The following is a 21,976-nucleotide window of genomic DNA, read 5'->3' on the forward strand; positions in this document are numbered from 1 at the left end:
ATGAGAGCGTGTTTAAGTCTTTATGTTTCAAATGCTTTAACTGTTTTCCCTTTTTTCCCATATCTTTAATAATAGGTTAAGAGGATTTCTAATGAATTTGCAATGGTCTGAAGCAGGCTGAGGTCTCTGCATACCAAACCTTGTTTAATGTTGGACAGTGACAGGGTCTCATTAGCACCTTTGACTCTTTAGGCCTATATTTTCCATCTAAATTAACACATCATTTTTCCTTGTTTCTGTTTGCTAGCACTGAAAGCAATGACTGGGGTTCCCTGTTCATTACTGGCTTAGCTTCACACATAGCGCTCCCTGCTAGGTGTTGCTGAATCTGGAAACAAGAGACCAGTCAGCAAACCCACATCTCCCAGAGCATTACTACTAGGTCAGCTTAATAGCTGTGTATCTTGCATATCATTATCACAAACAAAAGTCTTGAATATTTGGTTCCATATAGGAGAGGTGCCTTCCAAATACTGGGTAGCAAAGACTTAGGGGAAGTTTCTCTAAAATCATTTTGAATTAGGCAAACAAAACCAAAGCAACTCATCACTTGTTGAAATGTAGAGCTGACCTGAACTCCCTCTAGAGGAAGAATGGAAAGTAGTTTCCTTCTCCTAAAGAATTCTTCAATAAATCAGGGTCTGTTTGTAGGTTTCGTCTTACCCCAACCCATCACTCAGCTCATCTGAAGAAAACCCAGGAATACTTACCCCTTACAAATCCAAACCGAGGATGCTGAAGCTCTTCGTATTGGTTTGTCAGGTAAGCAGAGTTTCTAAGAGCTGTTTCAGAACTAGTCCATCAACTGATCTCTAGGTTTGGCTATTTTCTGAAACCTGCAGTTTTATATTTTCTAAAAGCTGAAACTTTGCCTTGAAATACCAGTGAACTTGCAGATGATACACACTCATTAGGAGTTTTCTTAGGAAATTTTTCCAAGGACCGAATGATCAACTCTACAGCAGGAAGATCCAGCAGAAAACTTACCAAATTTTACTTGCAACCAACATACCACAGACAATTTGGCCAAGGATGCGAAAAGACTGTCTTTAGTAGTTAGATGAAGATGACTATACAGCATCATCAGAGGAGCCAAGAAAATTCTCCTTGGTAATAAGGGAATATTTACATTTTTTAGAACTACCTGTCCAGAACTTTAGGTTCATGACAATTGTTATAAGATTGGTTAAGAGGATTTCTTAATTACAACCTTCCCAAGAAATTAATAGCAATAATTTCCAATCTTTTTGAGTTACTTCATTCATCTGCTTACTGCAGAATGCTCCTCATATTTCTCCTGGTGTAATTAAAGTACGACAGGTGTTTAAAAACCAGTTACCACTTTGTATATGTGGACTTGCATAAATCAAGTAATTCTGAATTAATCCTTAGAATCCGATTTTATTGAATAGTAAAAATATTTTCAGTACAGTGTTTTCATTCCATTTTCTTTTACATCACTGTATGAAATGATCCCATCCCCTTTGCCGAAATTGAATTATAGTCCATTTTTCAATATGATAATTTCCAGTGCTGAAACAAAACAAGCCATACATAATACTTGTGCATATTTTAAATATGCGGGTAGTGAAGAAAACAAGGGCTTATTAGCTGCTATGACATTAATATTAAATAAAATATCTCATCAACTAACCTGATACTGGGAGCTCTTTTAAGGAGGAATGCAATGGGCAAGTCACACTTTTGGGGGGTGGAGTATTTCTGAAATGAGACTTTAACTGAAAAACCCAAACACGAGGACAGCTGGGATATATCTTGTTGCACTCTTAAAAGTGAGCATCTTTGTTAACTGTTGCAGAGCTAATATTTCCCCAGCTTATCTTATTGAATATTGTTAAATAATTCAGGGCCATACTGTCCCCTCCCTGCAGTGAAACCAAAAGAGCAAGGAGAGACCAGGCCAAGAAACTAAGTGGTAAACCTCAGAGTCTTCACGGAATGTCGTACTCTGGACAAAGGGCTTTGAGGAAACCAAGGAGCTTGGATGGGAGTCTCCAAAATCTGCAGCTCTTTGGGATTTGAGGGTAAAGGAAAGTGAAGCCCTGTGTGGTGACAGCTGGTCTTGTTCTCATCCATTTGGATCCCTCACTCCTTGGGCTGCAAACCTTTCCACCCCTGCATAAGGCTACAGTGGGAGGGGGGGCATTAATTCCCATGTGGATATCCACCCACCTCTAAAGAGTGAGTGCCATAGGGCATGGCTGCTCCCCATCTTGTACAGACTTCTGCTGGCTCACGGGGCTGTGCCTAGGGGCTCTTGCTCTTCCCTTTTGCTGTGACCCATTCGGTTTCATTGGCTTCTTCTCCCGCCATTGGCACTAGGGGAGGGGCTCTTCAAGCCCACTTATCATTGACACTTCTAATGTCACCTATAGCTGGCTCTCTAGGGAACAGAAGGCCTCCAAGCTGGCTGTTTCCTCTATGAATTCCCTTAATTCCTGAGACAGTTACAGTGAGGAAAAATGTTCAGTTTTGAATTCAGTGTCACTATCTAGCTCTAGATAACACGTTCGGGTTCCTTTCTGTTCTCAGAGAATGGAGTGGAAAATGCATGCTAAAAGGAAGTCATTTGACTTGAAAGTCTGTTTTCACACAGGAACGCATACCAAACATATGAGAAGACTTCATTCTACATGTTTACCACAGACCCAACGAAGCTGCCGGTCTGTTCGGAGGTCAGTTAGTTCATCAATGGATCTCCAGCTGCACTGACAAGCATAAGCTCGTGATCCCTTCTTCTTTATCATCTTTGCTCTTAATTTACTGAGTTCAGGCATGTTATTCCTGTCAATCAAATAAGTTCACTTTAGTATCATGTGAGTTAGTTTTTTCTGTAAAATAAGCACTTAGCACTATGGGGCCAAATTCTGACATTGGATGTGCGTACACTGGGACTGACTTTAGCGGGAGTTGTGTGTGAAGCTGAGAACAGATCTTAGCCCATGCATTCTGCTGAAACCAATTCTGCTGAAACCACTCTAACAGACTAGCTTTATAAAGACACGTTATTACATCTGTGGTTTTTTAATACAAATTTTTAGCATCCTAGGTGCATTACACTTTAATGTGATTGCTAGACAGCTGTTGCTTCTATGGCAGTCTTTATGCATGCAGGAAACTGCCAGTCAGAACAGTAGTGTTACTCCTCTCTAGCTACTCTACGGGCTCCTGTTACCTACATCTACTTATCTTCTTCCAACCCACAAGCTCTCAAGACTGTTTTTCCCTCTCCTCGCCTCCTTCCACTATCATGAGATCTGAAGTGAGAAATCACATACAATTTAAGAACATGTGTAGTGGTTGTGGTCCTTTATCTGCTGGTGCCAGAGCAGGTGCTGAGAATCCTCTTCCTTACCTGAAGGAGCACCAGAAGCACACAACCGCCCCCCCCCCCCCCCCCCGCCCCGAGTAAATGCAGCACTGCTGCCCTCAGAACCAGTTCCCTGTCAGTTAATGGACTGTCATTGTAGGAGCTTTAACTACAGTAACTATAAAGTCCCCACACAATGCTGAATGAAATTATTTAACAGGCTAGTCTCTTTTTTATATGCAATTTTTAAATCACCTTCATAGTAAGTACTAAAGTTATAATGCAATAGCATCTCTGGTTTAATAATGAGTTATAGGCTAAATCAGCCATGGGCTACTCTGAAATTTATACAGGTCACTAACTTTTTTGTTACTAAAGCAACACCACATTCTAGCAAATAAAAATTCAAGAAGGCAAACTATTGGGTCAAAACCCTCCTGTTACACTGTTTTTAGTGACATCAATTGGAAGAAAAGGACCATTTTGTACTGTGGTTATGTCGATCCCTTCCGTGGGTGGTTTATGTACACAGAGGTCTGTGGTGGGGAGGGAGTGAGGGTGAGGTGAGGGGAAGGGAGACAGCCACTCTCTGCAGCACTGGTTCCCTCCTTCCCCCCACCAAAAAAAAATCTGCAAGAAACATGAATGATGTACAATCCTGACTGGGACAGAGCATCTCACTTGCGCTTCCTCCTCTGCAGTATACAACCCCCAGGGAGACAGGAGATTATGGATCAGCAACCAGAGGGAGAGTACAGTGCCATAACAGCCATTCCTGCATTCACGCCAGATGCTAGGTCATGAAACAAGCCTTGGGCCTTGATTCAGAAAAACACATGCTAGACATTAAGTGTGCACTTAAGTCATATTACCTTTGATGGGAATTAAGCATGTGCTGAAGTCTTGAACAGAATGCTTTCCTGAGTAAAGGTCTTGGTGTACTGTCACTATTGTTTGCAGGTGTATTGAAACTTGAAGTTTTTTTAGGCTTAGTTCTCTGCTGGTTCTGCAGAGGAGGGAACTCCATCCTCCAAAATATCGAACAGAAAGAAATACCAAGTAGGTTAATGTAGTATCAGCTCTCCTGCTTGGGAATAACCTACAATGGGGTCAATCTGGTCTAGAGAGTGAATCTGAAGTGTGTTGTAAGTATTCATTTAGTTTAGATTCATACAATATCAGCTATCCTATTCTAAGCATCTTAAACTGGTTCACTTGTATCATAAATGAATCCATATGCACAGTGACATTCTGCTGTCAGGAAATAGGATATACAAGTTAATCACTATGGGGTCTGTGGTGAAAGGAATCGGGGTGGAGGAGCAGGGTAGAAGGCAAAAGGGATCACATCTCATAATACAGATGGCTAGACAATAGGGAGAACATGTACGAAGTCACAAGTTACTTCTACACTAGCATCCAGCAATGCAAATGAAGAGGCCACAGGACCAGTATAAAAGTCAATTATTTCAAAAAGCAAGTGTAAACTTAATGTTTTAACTGTGACTGACATTAGCCTGCTCTTTCCATTAATCCTTCATCTGCTGTCCTTATAGATGTTCAAATACTGCACTGATGAGTACAATAAAAACGTTTAGATAGAAATCTGAGAACTAAAAACAGTGGGGTAGATGCTTATTTACCCACTTGCTTGTCCACCCTTTAAATCTCAATTTTACACTGTTTATTTAGGAAGGATTAACAGGTTTACAAATCCATGCCATGCAAATATGAGAAACAGAACAATCATTACAAGAGTGAGCTTTTGGTTAAAGAGACATTACATAGGAATATTGTCATCAGAGCTCTCTGTTTAACAGAGTGATATTACAGAGTAAGCATTATTACGAGATCTATGACATGTTGTTTAACAGACCAGGCATGTCTAATATTAATATTCAAAAAACTGGCCAGCTATGCTGGCTGTGTTTGCAAGTAAATGTAATCAAATATCTGAGACCTGGTCTACGCTACATAGTTAGGTGAATGTGAGGCCGCATACGTCGACCTATTGATGTCAGTGTACACACTACAGCCTTGTCCCGCCGATGTAAGTGCCCTGCTACACCGATATCATCACTCCACCTCCAGGAGAGGTGTAGCTTATGACGGTGTAGTTGGGGGCGACGCAGTGTCAGACACTGTGTTACTTATATGGGCAGATGGCTCTCTTGTCAATTTCACAAAACTGAAATTGACAAGAAAGCCAGAGAGCTAGAGCCTGGCTGCCCCCAGCATACTGTTCCCAGCCAGGCTGCTTCCCAGAGGCCCCCTGCTCAGGGAGCTGAGAAGCCCAGGTGGCTGCCCACCGCTCCAAGCAGGATGCTGCCTGGAGGCTCCTCATTCCCTGCTATGGGGGTGCTGAGAAGCCCAAGAGACTGTCCCTTGCTCCCAGGCAGGAGCGGGGAGCCAAGAAGCCTGGGGGTGGGGTGGGGGAGCTGGTTTCCAGTAGAGAGCTGAGAGTCCTGGCCTTCAGCCTCCCACACTATCCCTCTTCCGTCAGTGGAAGCTCTCCTAGTGAGGAGGCACACCACCAACAGAAGAAGGGTAGTGTGGACATCAGCCTCTGCAGTAATTACTGTGGTGACTGTAAGTCAACCTGACATATGTCAACTTAAGTCTGTAGTGTAGACATGCCCTATGCATATTTGTCCTCTGGCTATTCTGCTTGGTACATAACCGGTTCATTCTCATTTTTAATCCCCTAATTTGCTTTAATTCCAGGTTAGTCTAAATTGCTGAACATCATGTTGAGGATTACACATTGTAATCAAATTAGAAATAGTTGATAACAATGCCTTTCATTTGATTAGATTCTTTATTTTATTCATTCAAAATCTCAGGAACAGAATAACTTGTACATTAAATAATATACATTCAGCCCTTTAGTTGATGAAACTCTGGCCACATCTACACTATGGGATAATATCGAATTAGCTAAAATCGGTTTTATAAAACTGATATTATAAATTCGATTTTATGCGGCCACACTAGGCACAGTAATTCGGCGTTGTGCGTCCATGGTTCGAGGCTAACGTCGATTTCTGAAGTGTTGCATTGTGGGTAGCTCTTCCGTAGCTATCCCATAGTTCCCGCAGTCTCCCCTGCCCCTTGGAATTCTGGGTTGATCATTATTTCACGGGTGGTCTGGGTAAATGTAGCAGTCATTCCTGTCTCCGGGAAAACATTCAGCTGACAATCTTTCGCCGCCGTTTCCTGGATGCCCTGGCAGACTGCATAGCATGGCAACCATGAGCCCGTTCAGCCTTTTTTTTTTCCGGCACCGTATGGTTGTATGGTGCCGCGGACAGAGAGCGATACTCCAGCGCTACCACAGCAGCATTACTTGCTTTTGCATTGATAGCAGAGATGTTACCAGTTGTTCTGTACCGTCTACTGCCAGAGTAGGACACTGGCAATTGAAATGACGGTATGCTCTCGCCCCTCTTACGTCCGCTGCTACATGACTGCCCCTGGCTGAAATCGGCCGGGCGCAACGCAAAGGCAAATGGGATTACCAGTCTATTACGACCATCTACCACCTGGGGGAGAGAAGCGGATACTCTCTTCACAGCAGCATCACGATTACCAGCAGCATTCAGTACACATAGGTGACATTGAAGAAGTTCAGAAATATTCTTCCTTTTCTTTCACGTGGGGGTGTGGGGGAAAGAAACTGAGGAGCTATTCCCGAACCACCCAGACACTGTGTTTGAACCTAACGAGACATTGGAGCTCAGCACAGAATGCAAATACTTTCAAGACTGCTGATGACTGTGGCGATCAGTGGAGTCCTCAGTACCCCCTCCCTGCCCTCCGATGAACTGTCGTCCCATTTGATGTCTTTGGCTTTCCGTTACACTTGTCAGCAGCTGCTGTGTAGCTGAGATTTTTTTCAAACGCTTTGGCATTTCTTCTCTGTAACGGAGCTTCTGATACAACAATTTGTCTCCCCATTAAAGCGATCAGATCAGTATCTCCCGTACGGTCCATGCTGGCAGCTCTTTTTGGATTTGCGGACTGCATCGCCACCGTGCTGATCAAGAGCTCCCACCGCGGGCAAACAGGAAAGTAATCAAAAGTTTTGCGGCTTTTCCTGCTTCTACTCTGCCCGCTGCATCCGAGTTCAGATGCTGTCCAGAGCGTCATGGTGCACTGTGATACCGCCCGAAGGCCAATAACGTCATTTCCGTCCACACTAACCTTAATCGATATTTGTAATATCGAATTAGCGCTACTCCTCTCTCGGGGAGGAGTACAGAAATCGATTTAAAGAGCCCTTTATATCGATATAAAGGGCGTTGTAGTGTGGACGGATACAGCGTTAAATCGATTTAACGCTCTTTAAATCGATTTAAACGTGTAGTGTAGACCAGGCCTCTCTAGTTACAAAAGAGTCATATCAAAAACTTATAAGTGCAGAGTATTTTTAATAATTTGCATTAATAAAAAAAAGGGTCTCTTTTGTCAATTCTTAAGATCAGAGAGAACAAGGAACAGACTATTAATAATAAGATGACTTACTAATGTGTTATAAGGTGTTAGTGTTCTTTACAAGCTACAATACACCCCCTGGTGTTCACACAAACAATCTGAACATCCAATTAGCCTGATCAATGTATTTTAAGAGAACAAACTTTTGATCAAAACAGATTTTATCAAAATAAATGGAATGCACTGTATTTAAATTCCCTGTAAAAATCAGGAATAAGCTTCTTATTTGTAATTACAATCCAACCTAGGAAAGGTTTTAGAGAAATTAGAAGTCAAGTGGCTAAAGGATAAATTCAGGGACTTCAAATCCCCATTGTGATGGGGAAGAGGGAGAAATACCACAATTTAACAAAAAAAAAAATAAAAAAAACATTATTTTGAAAGTGATTGGTCCAAGGCTTTTTCCCATGGAAAGCCTTGCATTTAGTCAAGCTTCTGCATTTTTAAAACAAAGGCTTTTAAACTGCTTGAGTCTCACTGAACAGCTTATACACATAGCATGAACACAGTACTTAACAGTGGAGAGAAAAATCCTGACAGAAGCAATAAGTCTACACGCAAAACATGATGGCAAATATACATAAGGACAATCATATTTTTACTTTATTCATAAATGAGACATCCTGCAGTAGAACACAAGAGGCCAAATTCATCACTAGTGAAAGTGACAGTGATTATACCAGCAATAAATATGGCTCTTTATTTATTAAAATGTACATTTTTGATAAGGACATTACCCCCCAAATACTAATTTCAAGTCTACCTGAGGCATACCTGAAAAAGAGATAATCACATGACTTATCCCATTGGTAGTCATTGTAATGAGACACATGGAAGTCACAGGCAGTACAACGTAGCTGATCACATGTTCTGTTCAAAGTAAAATAATTAAATATCAGTGATTTATTACAAAGATACATTAAGATTTCAAAATCAAGTGCTTAAAATGCCAGAACTAAGGTTCCCTCTCGTGCATAAGCATTCTACATGCTTTAATTACATGAGCCCATACCATACCTTCCACTGCCTCATTCAGTGCACCAGCTGGATGGTGCACTGGGAACTAACTAGGTTAACAGTTTATGTAGGCTTTTGTCTCAGCTGCCTCATTTGGAAGGTGAAGATGGAAGATGTGTAGTGAATGAGGCAGGGGATTGTAGGAAGAGAAAGGATGGTCTCATGGGTAAGGAAGCGAAATGCTTCCCTGGATTCTATGCCTGCCTTTGCCAGAGAGTTCCTCTGTGATGCTGAATATATCCCTTAAATTGAAAATTTTACAGGTGGCTATTGTGTGTTCCTCATTTTCTGGGTGCCTAATCTGCAGAAGTGCTGAGCACTCAAAGCTACAACTGATGTCAATGGGAGCTGTGCTTTAAAGATACAAAGTGCTATGCAATTCTAATTTCTCTGAAAAATCAGACCCTAGGTGCCTCAAGTTGGGCACTTAAAATTGGTAGACACTTCTGATAATGTTGGTCTTAACCTCTCTGTGCCTCAGTTCCCCACCTGTAAAAATAAGAAAACCATCACCTCCCTTCACAAGGGTGTTGTAAGGATTGATGTCTGTGAAGCATTCAGATACAATGGTGATAAGTGTCTAAAAAAGTCTGTAAAGGAATTAATAATTCTGTATTCAGTGCAGATTTGGATGGTACACAGTAAATAAGGTATGGGACCATACACTGAATGGGAATAGCAATAAATAAATTCTTGACTTGACAACCATAACGTTCTCTTAATATAGTTTTTTGCATGTAATTTACTGGTTTTTTTAAAGCAAACTGAACAAACAAATTCCACCCATACTGACTTTCACAGTTGGAATCTTTAGACATATAGCACAGAGCACTCTCACTTGAGTTAACAGAATAACCAACTGATGATAATAATAGTTTTAGGTGATAATCTGCAGGATAGTCACAAGAGGAGGATGAAACACATACTTTGTCAGCAGCTTTCCCACATGTTGGCTAACAGCAGGGGTCTGTAGGGAATTCGGACTCCTGGGTTCTGCTCCAGGTTCTGGAGGAGAGTGATCTCTAGCTGTTACAGACTCTTCTATCCCAGTCTCCAACCATATCTTCCTTTCCCAGGGGTGCTATTTCTATCTCCATCTGCCTCTGTTCCCCTCCCTGGAGCAGGGTCCCCATTCCCCCATTTCTTATCCCTGGCTCTTCCCTCTGCTTCTCATTCCTCAGCACTCAAAGCAGGCTGATTCCTCTGCCACACTGCCTGGGCACCAGCAGGGGAGCAATAAGAGCACAGCAGAGAGGCTCCCTGATCTCAGTTGTGGTGCCTGGCAAGTTTGGGTGGATGTTTACAAGGGCAGAAAAAGTACCATTCTCACCCCACCAGGACCATTCCCACCCTCAGAAACATTTTGAGACCCTGCTCTGAATTATGGAGGCATTAGAGCTCAACAAAATGGTGAACTTGTTCTGCCAAATATTAAAAAAAGTTATTTTCCCTTGTTCTCAGAAATGGCTAAACTAATTTTTCTAAATGTAAAAAAAGATTCAGCCTGAGGCAGACATTCAGCATGGAAAACTTCAGTCTAAACAGTTAGCTTCACAACCAAAAACTGAGTCTTACAATGGAAGATTTTAGGCAACCCTAACTCAAGGCAGTGCTGTCAGTTCTAACTATAACATTTACAAGACAAAAAGTAATAATTGTAGCCTTTTGAAGAGAAATCCATATATTAAAAGGTCATATGCCAGTGGTTTTCTATTTGGTCTTCAGTTTTCTTTCCCTTCACTCTCCACTTAGATGTACTCACCAGTAACCTAAGCCCTTGTAAGATTCCTATGTTTCATCGTGGATGTATGTCCTTACAGTTGGATTTTTCATCTGCAGGCTCTAAGGCTTTCTCTCTATATTTTTTATACCATATACTGTTTCCACTACCATGTGCCTGATCCTGCAGACCCTCACTTGTATGAGCAGTTCTACTGGCCTCAACAGGACGGCCTGTACGTGTAAGGCCACGTCTACACTACGCACGAAAATCGATTTTAGATACGCAATTTCAGCTACGAGAATAGCGTAGCTGAAATCGAATATCTAAAATCGATTTACTTACCCGTCTTCACCGCGCGGGATCGATTTGCGCGGCTCGCCATGTCGATTCCGGAACTCCGTTTGTTTTGGTGGAGTTCCGGAATCGATCTAAGCGCGCTCTGGGATCGATATATCCCGTCCAGATCGGACGCGATATATCGATCCCCGAGCAATCGATTTTAACGCGCCGATACGGCACGTAGTCTAGACGGGGTGTAACTTCCAGTGGGACTACTCCTATGCTTAAAAGGTCCACATGTGTTTAAGTACCTTACCAAGTTGGGGCTTTTAGGACTATTCATGTAAGAACTGCAGGATCAGGACCTAATATAAAGGAGTTCGTTAACATACTGCTCTACTTTAAACAACAAAAAACACATTAAGCAACTGAGTAGTTAGCAAAGCGGTTTTACATTTGCCAACTAATGTGAAGATAGCCTTTTCAGTCTTAAAACCCCTGGGGAAAAATGGATAGTAATATACTTAAACTGAAGTATTAGGTAAATTATTTAATAGTGGAGATTGCTGGTATTTTAAAAGCTTATTTTTTCACAATAATTTTTAGGCTAGATCAGTGGTTCTCAAACTGTGGGTTGTGACCCCTTTTTATCAGGGTTGCCAGGGCTGGTGTTAGACTTGCTGGGGTCTGGGTCCAAAGTTGAAGACTTGAGTCCCACTGCCTGGGGCCGAAGCCCAAGGGCTTCAGCCCTGGATAGCAGAGGCTCAGGCTTTGGCTTCAGCCCTGGATGGCAGGGCTCAGGTTACAGCCCCCTCAGGGCTGAAGCCCTTGTGGTTCAGCTTTGGCCCCCCTGCTCAGGGAAGTGGGGCTAAGGCAGACTCAGGCTTCAATCCCCCACTCCTGGGGTCTTGTAGTAATTTTTGTTGTCAGAAGGGGATTGCGGTGCAATTAAGTTTGAGACTCCTTGGGCTAGATTGCCAGTTTTTCCTGATGAAAAATACGGAAGACTACATTTAGGCTACTAGATTGTAGACCTATGCTAGTGCAGTTCAGTAGGATAATATGCTGCAGAGGGCTCAAAAACAGCTGAACTGCTACCAATATATTGTTACAGGTGACACTGGAAAAGACCACTGAGGAAGACTGCTTCCCCTGTGCACTAAGGAGCAATACTCCACAATTCTTCTTTCTAAGCAAGTTTGAGTGGTTGCATGGCGTGTGTAACCACAACAAAGTAGGTCCACTAAACAAAACTGCCTTTCGAGGTAAGGGGTGTAAATGTCACATACACAACTGAACCTAGTAGGCATCAAAGTGGCTTTCAGGAAAGATTCAGTCTCCCACATAAAATCCCTGTGCAAATCCTTAGCACAGGCGTCAAGATATGGCCCATAATTCTGATTGTGAAGATGCTGTTTGTTATAAGCACTTTAAAAAGATGATTTAGAAGAAAATTCCCTTTAGGCTGAAATTTTTTGTGACTTGCTGTAAGTTGATGGGTCATTTTATTTTTTTTTAAATGTTACCTTGCATGCTTTTCCCTTCCTTAAAATGTCTAAAGATAACCTTAAACTTTAATTGATTTTTTTTTAAATTAAAAATCCAAGTCCGGTCTAGGCTGGATAAATATTTCTGCAGAACTAATGAAATGGTAAAATCACAAGAGCAAGTACACCCTACTTTTATAAAAAGGGCCATAGAATCTTTAGTGTCAATACTGAGCAGGTAAGCTCTCAAGGGGTCTCTAAAACACACTCAACATGTAACTTAATTTATCAAAATCTCTTACATGTTTAGGTAAGATAACTTTAACCCACTTATTTAAACTCTCAACAGAAACTGTACATAAGCATCTTATCTTGGATCAAGATTGTAATAATGCAAATGGAGCAATATCTTTCAGATTTCCTACCTCTGTGAAATATTTGTTCCTATACCACGTGGTGTAGAGCTTCCACCAAGATACACTGGACAACAGCTACATGAATTCAAAAGAGGAATAGTAGAATTAGTTAAAGTCATTTGGGAAAAGTAGCATAATAATAACCTAGGCTGATTTGACTTAGTCTATCATGCTCCAATGAGCACGTGTACTTTTTCAGCAAGTCCATTACTTTCATTAGAATGGCAAGGCACAGTATTTGTAAAATAAGTGTTACTTTTTTTTGGACTTATGCTAAACCCCAGGAGCATATAAGGAGTTAAAAGTTTTTCAGCATGTGCATAAGCAAGAGTCACAGAAACACTCTACTATATGCAACGTGTTCACCAAATAGTATAGGGACTTAAAATAAACACAGAAAAGTAAAACAGAACATTAATTTGAACTGTTAATGCTTTTTCATGTGGCAGAACATTATTTACAACTGGAGTAATCTTTAGTACTTTAATTTAGCATTAGACAACAAGCCTTATACTGATAGACTCAAAGAGCTCAATCTGTTTATCTTAACAAAGAGAAGTCTAAGGGGAGATTTGATCACAGGATACAAGTACCTACATGGGGACCAGATATTTGATAATGTGCTCTTCAATCTAGAAGACAAAGGTATAACAAGATCCAGTGGCTGGAAGCTGAAGCTAGACAAATTCAGAATGGAAATAAGGTGTAAGTTTTTAATGGTAATTAACCATTGGAACAATTTACCAAGATTGTGATGGTTTCTTCATCAGGGGCAATTTTAAAATCAAGATTGGATTTTCTTAAACATTCAAAAGGAATTATGTTGGGGGAGGGTCTATGGCCTGTGTTATACAGGAGGTCAGATTAGATGACCACAAGGGTCTCTTCTGGCCTTGGAATCCATTAATCTATTAAATGAATGAAAAACTTTCCTTGCTCTTTGGAATCACAAAACTGTCAAAATGCTGAGTTATTTGTCCTTTCTACTATGAAAGCTCCCCATAATACTTAGTAATTCAGTGTTATCATCGTTTAAATAGTATACATTACTAGACTGATTATAGAATTTACACAATAGTTTATTCAGTTGTGCATTCTTCACGTACCTTTTACCATGAGCCTGAATGGAAACACTATTTCTTTCAGATGTGGGACTTGCAGATTTAGATTTCAGTTTCTATTTCAAAACAGACAGAGAACCAGGGAGCATTACAACAACATACACAGCTATGCAGTTTGGCTTAAGAAGCAAGGGCCAGAAACCTCTCTGATGGAAGCTGGAATGAGGGTAGAAAAACTGCAAGTTGCCCATCACAGTGATCTGGCTCTTCTCAAAAAGCATCACAATTTTAGCAGATACCCCCATTGGTGGATAGGGAACCAAGCTCAGAAAACACCTATACTCATCCAATTTCCTCCCCAAATCCAGATTCCCACACTCTGCAGAGAGCTCTGTGAGAAGTCTGTGCAATGGAGGCAGCAGATTCTGCCCCTCTCCATACAAATCTATTTGGGTGTTGTGGGGCAGGAGGGAATAATGATCTAGCCCAAGATAGTAATCAAATAACTTGAATTCAAAATGTACATCTTTCAAATCCAGCCAGCTGGAACTGTGGGTGCGCAGACCCCTCCTCCCCTTTTTAAGCACATCCTAGATGTCTCAAGCGTGGCATTGAAAATTAGTAGACACGTAAAAACTGAAGCCTACGTGATTTGCCCAAAGTCACACAGTAAATCCATAGCATAGTTAGGTTTAACTCTGATTCCCAGTTCTGTGCGCTAACCACCAGACAATGCTTCCATGAAACACTAACACACCAAACTGCAACGTCAGTTAACAAAATGGCGAAAGGAGGTAGACTGAAGAAGAGAAAGCTTCTGTTTAGACAAGTAATGACAGAAAAAGAAATTAGAAAGTACAAGACCATTTAATTGGAATTTTTGAAGTTTTCCCTAATTGCAGCTCATATAGGGTTTATTTACTGAGTTATTGGATATTCTGATACTGGCCTTGTGACCCAGGGACTTCTTGGTGCCAAACGGCAGAAGGCCTGGGGGATGCACAGGGTTTTACAGTGATCCTCTGGGATGGATATAAGCATAACACTTCACCAAAGGGTGGCATTGAGGTCTCTACCAAGAGCCAGTAGCCCACTGGTCACAGTCGTCACTGCAAAAAGTATGTGCGGATAATATTTAAGGTGTTATGTATCTATTCTAAAATGTATGTTGTTAAGGTCTTGGAGTTAAGGATGGTCACCAGGAGATGAAACACCTCAAAATAATTTCCTTTCAGACAGGAGGCAGCAGACACCTATCACCCTGGGCTGGTCATCTGTGTATTGCAGGGGTCAGCAACCTTTCAGAAGTGGTGTGCCGAGTCTTCATTTATTCACTGTAATTTAAGATTTCGCGTGCCAGTAATACTTTTTAACATTTTTAGAAGGTCTCTTTCTACGTCTATCATATATAACTAAATTATTGTTGTATGTAAAGTAAATAAGGGTTTTAAAATGTTAAAGAAGCTTCATTTAATATTAAATTAAAATGCAGAGCCCCCCACAGACCGGTGGTCAGGACCCGGGCAGTGTGAGTGCCACTGAAAATCAGCTTGTGTGCCGCCTTCGGAGAGGCATGCCATAGGTTGCCTACCCCTGGTGTATTGCATGGCTCACAATGTAGGCCTATTTGCATACTGGCCACAGGCAAAAGAAGAGACTGTGAAATCTACAAGAGAGGAAATTCACAGGATGAAACAATGAGCAGGGGGTTCCCTGTCTACAAATAAAGAAAAGGACGGGACTGATATATCTGGGGGGCAAGAGGGGAAGAACACATGGAATCCTTCATACAGGAGTCAAGCTGACAGCATACTTGTCTCATGAAAGGAATATCACAGCTAAGCTGGCTAAAAAGCACTGCAAGGATTTTGGGTGAGCCAAACTCTACAAGACATGAAAGTATCTTGATAATTAAGTCTAAGCTCAAGAATGCATTATAACTTTATTTATATGTAAATATTTGTTTCCAATACTACTTGCTATTACTTGAATCTGTGCTTTGTTAAATAAACTTATATTTGTAGTAGAATCAAGTACATCAAAAGGCTATGTGTTGAGTGGAGAGGTGATATGAGATAGAACTGGTAAGCTGGTGAGTACTGTTTCTTTGGAAGCAGCGAATCTGTGAATACTGCAAATACCAGTGGACCAGGGGCTGTACACTCTAGGGAAACGCCTAGAGGGCTCAAAGGTTGGACTGTATCTATCACTAACCTGTAGAGTAACAGTGGGGCCTGTAAGGCCTAGAGGGGAGTGCTTGTATTGCCTCTGGCTGGAGGAGCTGGGGATTACCATGGCAGGCATAGATAAGGCAGGTGGTAGTGAGGTGCCTCACAACCCTGGGTATCCCTAGGCAATGTGTCAGGGCTCCCTCAATATCTCCTGCTAAAGTGAGGGCTTGGCTACACTTGCAAGTTGCAGCGCTGGTGAGGGGGTTGCAGCGCGGCAACTTACTCGGTGTCCACACTTACAAAGCTCAACCAGCGCTGCAACTCCCTGGCTGCAGCACTGGCTGTACTCCTGGTTTGCTACGGGTGTAGCGAATCCAGTGCTGGTGATGCAGCGCTGCTCATCAGGTGTGGACACTCACCAGCGCTGTTATTGGCCTCCAGGGTATTAAGAGGTATCCCAGAATTCCTGTCTACAACAAACCGGAAGGTACTCCCCGGAGCTACCAAACACAGCTGCTCTTTGCTCCAGCAATCTAGCGGAGCCGAGGCTGTGGAATGTTCACAGCTGTTTGCTTGAGGAGACAAACAGCACGGCGGGGGGGAGGGAGTCCGTCGGAGAAGCTGCTTATCTAGTCTGAAGCCTTTTTACATTTAAGAGTGATTGAGAGAGGGGTGGGGGAAATGGCCAGAATTTGCAAGGCAGGGAGCTCTCAGTGTCTGCTCCAAAAATCCGCTCTCTCTGTCTCCCCGACGCTCCCTGTCACACTCCACCCCACCCCCCTCTTTTGAAAAGCACGTTGCAGCCACTTGAACGCTGGGATAGCTGCCCACAATGCACCACTCCCAACAGCGCTGCAAATGCGGCAAATGTGGCCACACTGCAGCGCTGGTAGCTGTCAGTGTGGCCATACTGCAGCGCTGTTCCTACACAGCTGTACGACCACAGCTGTAACTCCCAGCGCTGCACATTTCCAAGTGTAGCCATACCCTGAGAGAGAGAGTGAGTGAGAGTGAGAGAGAATGACTGTGTAGCCTGGTGGTTAGGGCACTCATGTGGGAGACCAATGTTCAGTTCCCCTGCTCCAATGACTCTTTTACTACTTATTCATAATGGAACAGCTTGAGCAGGAAAGACTGGGAGCCCCACACCAGAATATTGCATAACTCAGTAGTTAGAGCATTTTTGTGGCAGGTTGGAGATGCCTGTTAAAATCCTTTCTCCCCCTTTGGCAAAGGGGGGGTGGGAACTGAACCTGGATCTCCCACATCCCAGGCAAGTGCTCTAACCTCTGTACTAAGAATTATAAACACCATTACTATCTCCTCTTCCCACCATTTTCTGCGGAATTTATTCCTGCCAGAAACTATTTAGGACCCTAAGGCCTTGGCTACACTTGAGAGTTACAGCGCTGTTAGTGGCTTTATAGCGCTGTAACTCACTCCCTGTCCACACTGGCAAGGCACATACAGTGCTGTATCTCCCTGACAACAGCGCTGCTTGTACTCCACCTCCACGAGAGGAATAAAGAGTATAGCGCTGCTCCTGCAGCGCTGGGGTGCCAGTGTAAACAGGAAATAATCTTAGTACGCTGTAACTGACCTCCGGAAGCTTCCCATAATCCTTTTAAGTAAAGATTACTCTCTTTGTTTTGTTGTGATGTCTCTCTTTATTTTGTTGTGAACGCCGGGCTCCCAAAGCTGCTTATCAAAAAAACAAACACAGCTAGTGTTTGCTGTGACTGGGCAGAGGCAGGCAGGGGGGCTCCCTTTGGAACACTCACAGCTAGTGTTTGCTTGAAGAGAGGGGGAGGGAAGGGGTTGAGGAGAGAAGTGGCATGGCGTGCGGGAGGGAGCAGGAGTCAGTTTTGGGGAGGCTGCTTATCAGTTGCTGTTTGCTTTCAGTGAGTGAGAAAGGGGTGGGGGAAGGGGTTGGAACTTGCAAGGCAGCTGCTGACAGAGTGTCCGCTCCAAAAATCCACTCTCTCTCTCCCCCATGCTCCCTGTCACACTCCACTCCACTCCACCCCCCTCTTTTGAAAAGCACGTTGCAGCTACTTGAATGCTGGGATAGCTGCCCATAATATACCGCTCCCAATGCTGATGTTGCAAATGTGGCCATGACAGTGCGCTGGTAGCTGTCAGTGTGGACAGACTGCAGCGCTTTCCCTACTCAGCTGTACAAAGACAGGTTTAACTCCCAGCACTGTACAGCTGCAAGTGTAGCCATACCCTAAGTGACTTGACTCCAAGAGATGGGTTTTTAATCATGGATAAGTAGTAGGGATAGCTCAGTGGTTTAAGCATTGGCCTGCTATACCCAGAGTTGTGAGTTCAACCCTTTGGGGGGCATTTAGGGATCTGGGGCAAAAAAAAAAATAGTTGTGGAGTGGTCCTATTTTGAGCAGGGGGTTGAACTAGATGACCTCCTGAGGTCCCTTCCCAACCCTGCTATTCTATGATAGGTACCTGTCTCTGCCAGAGCAGTATGGTTTAGGACACACACCTCTCCTTAGAATTTCTCATGGGCTAGCATTGCCAGCTCCCTGACTACCATGCTGGCTTCTGTGATCTCCACAGTCATTGTATAGGGAGCCAAGGTACCTAACTCAGGCTTTGTGAATTGTAGTGTTGATCCTCTGACTTTCTAGATGTCTAAAAGGTAGGCACTATAATGCCTAAATCCCTTTCTGGATCTGGACCTTAGCTTCCATAATTTCTTGTCCACGCTGCACCACTTACTGAGGAACAGAGTCTGGCTCTTGGACTCTCTGAACCTCCATACAGTTCTCATATCCTGAGCTCCCAAGTTCACTACACCCACCTACTCTCTCACAATTAAAAAGCAAACAAATAAAAACTTCCCCAAAACTCACTTTTCTGAAAATTTTCTGACTGAACCTCTTCATGCATTTTTCAGAACTCTACTTACCATAGGTTTTTTGGAAAAACTGCTTTCATCAATGATATCTTTAATTATGTCATCTATGTCCTCTTCATCAACGACAGCCTTGGTTAGTATTTTAGCTGATCTGAAAAACGTAGAGGAAAATCCATCATTATGTAAAATGAGCAGTTAAACTAGTTTCAAGCAATTCAACCATACCTACCTACTTTCAAGAAACATTTAAAAAACTTTCAGCTATTTTCCCTCTAACATATCTTTAGTATCTAAGGCATGAAATGTTAGTGGCATAAGAGCAGAAGAAAATTACAGATCAGCCTGAACATTCGCACACACTACTAAATTGTCAATGCAATGTAGAGTACATAAGTCTGTCTGCTTATGATTCCTGACTCTTTTCAGACAGATCAAAATACAGTAATTTCCGAAGCACAATTTTAATTTGCGTTTCAAATTTTGATAAACAGCACTGCATGATTTTACAGACATGTTTATAGTATAGTATATAGCTACATATGGAACCATTAATGACAGCTTTGGTGTTCACTGAATGTCCTTGCTTATATATATTTGAGACAATCCCTTAACATTCAATGCTAAATTCATACCTTGTGTAAACCAGTTCAATTTGCTTTTGAAGACACGGATCTGTGATCGTTTAAATCATGTCTGAATTTGGCTCTAAATTAACACAAATTAAAAAATACAACTACAAAACTTTGATCCTGCATCCTACACAAGTGCTAAATAATGGTTTTAAAACCTAATTATTGTTATGGGTTGACAAAACCTACAACATGAAAGTTCCTTAAGAATATAAATTGAGGTGGAAAAAGCAAAGAATAGTTCAGAGTAGTTCAGGTACTGTATTTCAGGAAATATAGACTACAGTAATAAGAATCTAACATTAAACCCACTGAAAATCTGCTTAGATTTGTGAATATTTCTATTTAAGGTCTTAAATTATTAATTACAACATTACAATTTAGCAATTACAGAAAAATAAGGATCAAATGATCAATTAGAGAAAAGGATTTAATGCATTTTTACAAATCTTATCTCCACCATGGTTGCCTCTTGGTTGGCATTTACTACCAGTGGTTGTCTGTCTGTCTGTCTGTCTCTCTCTGAGAAACAAACACAAACTGACAATCCTTGGTTTAAATGACAATTTGGGAGGTAAGGATGGTGGAGATGAGAGATTAAAAATGCCTATGTTGTTCTGAAGAAACTGAATGTGTTATTTACAGACTCAGTAACATTCAGTCTTGGGGTTTTTTTGGAATGATATGAGCAATTTCAACATTTTGCATACTGTAGAATAAGCTAGTGTTTAACCACTAAAAGTCAGGTTACATGCTTCATGTAGACAGTAATGTACAGTGAAGTACATACAACAATAGCACAGAGAACTTTTTACATATCTTGCTAATAAATATTGTACTGCTGTAGTTCATATTCATGTTTGCATAGAATGTTTATTTTACTAATCAAAATCAGGTGACACTGATTTTTGTACAGTTTATAGGCTAGTTAATTTCCAAGTATGGTATCTTGCTAGTCCACTATTAATAATCAATAAAGTATATCAAATAACATTTGTTTACCACAATGCACTGGCCTTGAGTGACACCCTTAGCCTTTGGTTCAACTTCAACTTCCAGACAAGATACCACTATCTTTACTAGTGGTTAGCATCACACTCCAACTTCTGTGTTAAGGGAGGGCACCAGAGTACTTGCAAAATCATGGAATGGAGTATTTTTAGTCCTGGTACTTTTACAGACAAATTGAAGCTTGTCTTTCCTCTTGTGCCCCTGGGGAAGAGGGTTGGGGTGCAGGGGAGGTATGGGCTCTGGGCTGGGAGTGTGGGCTCTGGGGAGGCCAGAAATGAGGGGTTCAGGGTGCAGGAGACGCCGCTGGGCTGAAGCAGGAGGTTGGGGGGCGCAGGCTCTGGCTGGGGGTGCAGGCTCTGGGGTGGGGCCAGAGATGAGGGATTTGGGGTGCAAGAGGCAGCTCCAGGTTGGGGCAAGGGTTTGGGGTAAGGGCTCCAGCTGGAGTATGGGTTTTCGGGTGGGGCCAGGAATGAGAGGTTTGGGGTTCCGGCTCTGGGAGGGAGATTGGATGCGGGAAGGGGCTCAGAGCTGGGGCAGGGATGGGGGAGGGGATGCAGGCTTCTGGGATTGAGTTTGGGTTGCTGGAGGGGACTCTAGCCTGGGGCAGACGGTTGGGGCACGGGAGGAAGTGTGGGGGCCCAGCAGCACTTACTGCGGCTCCCAGGAAGTGGCTGCCAGGTCCCTGTGACCCCTAGGTGCATGGATGGCCAGGGAGGCTCTGGATGCTGCCCATGCGCCCACAGATGCCGCCCCGCAGCTCCCAGCGGTTGCAGTTCCCAGCCAATGGGAGTTGCAGAGCTGGCTCTTGGGGCGGGGGCTGCGCACGGAGGCTCCCTGGCTGCCCGTGAACTGGGGGCCGCAGGGACCTAGCGGCCACTTCCAGGAGCTGCACGGAGCTTGCACAAGCAGGGAGCCAGCCTGAGCCCCGGGCCCCCACTGTGCTGTTGACCGGAGTCTTAACACCCCGGGGACGGGGAGACCCCAGGGGGCGCGGGCACGCGCGGCGCCCCGGGGAGGGGGGAGGCCGCAGGGGACACACACGACGCCCAAGGCAGAGACGGAGCCCGGGGCCTGGACGGAGGGGCCGGGAGGCCGCACCGGGCTCCCCAGAGCGCGGCGCACCCACTCCTACCGCTCACCTGTCCCTCTCCCCGGCCGCCTCCTCGCCTCCGCCGCGGTCTCTTTTCCCGACCGCCCCCAGCGCCTGTAGGCGGCAGAACTTGGTCTCCACTTCGTCCAGCAGCGCGTCCAGATCCTCCGCCATCGCCGGGCCGCGCCGTCGGCGGTTGCCAAAGACCCGCGGGCACGCGCGCCACGGCGGGATGGGGGCCGGGCTGGGCGCGCCGCCGCGGAAAGGCTTCGAGCGTGGCGGGTACGGATGCCGCCCCTCCTCGCCTCTCCAGCAAACTAATAAAACCTCCCCGACCTCCGCGTCACTGGCACGAACAAGGAGCGCTGCCGGGGCCCCTGCCAAAAAAG

At 43.5% G+C, this 21,976-nt stretch overlaps 1 protein-coding gene across 1 annotated transcript; it reads right to left on the bottom strand.

Moving 5' to 3' along the window:
* Positions 1-1,381: 1,381 nt before the first annotated feature.
* Positions 1,382-21,807, bottom strand: CFAP418 (cilia and flagella associated protein 418). Its single transcript, XM_032763905.2, has 6 exons — positions 21,637-21,807; positions 18,909-19,008; positions 13,854-13,924; positions 12,757-12,822; positions 8,600-8,695; positions 1,382-2,805 (listed from the first exon to the last, which is right to left on the bottom strand). Exons 1-6 carry the CDS (start codon positions 21,759-21,761, stop codon positions 2,646-2,648), a joined length of 618 nt encoding a protein of 205 aa, XP_032619796.1. The 5' UTR covers positions 21,762-21,807; the 3' UTR covers positions 1,382-2,645.
* Positions 21,808-21,976: the final 169 nt, after the last annotated feature.

This window comes from Chelonoidis abingdonii, chromosome 2 (genome assembly GCF_003597395.2).
Source record: "Chelonoidis abingdonii isolate Lonesome George chromosome 2, CheloAbing_2.0, whole genome shotgun sequence".
NCBI lineage: Eukaryota > Metazoa > Chordata > Testudines > Testudinidae > Chelonoidis > Chelonoidis abingdonii.

Coding starts and splice junctions, on each gene's coding strand:
- CFAP418 (XM_032763905.2), bottom strand. CDS start 21,761: ATGGCGGAGGATCTGGACGCGCTGCTGGACGAAGTGGAGACCAAGTTC. Junction 19,009..21,636: donor GCGGCCGGGGAGAGGGACAG/GTGAGCGGTAGG, acceptor TACGTTTTTCAG/ATCAGCTAAAATACTAACCA. Junction 8,696..12,756: donor GGAACAAATATTTCACAGAG/GTAGGAAATCTG, acceptor TACTTTGAACAG/AACATGTGATCAGCTACGTT.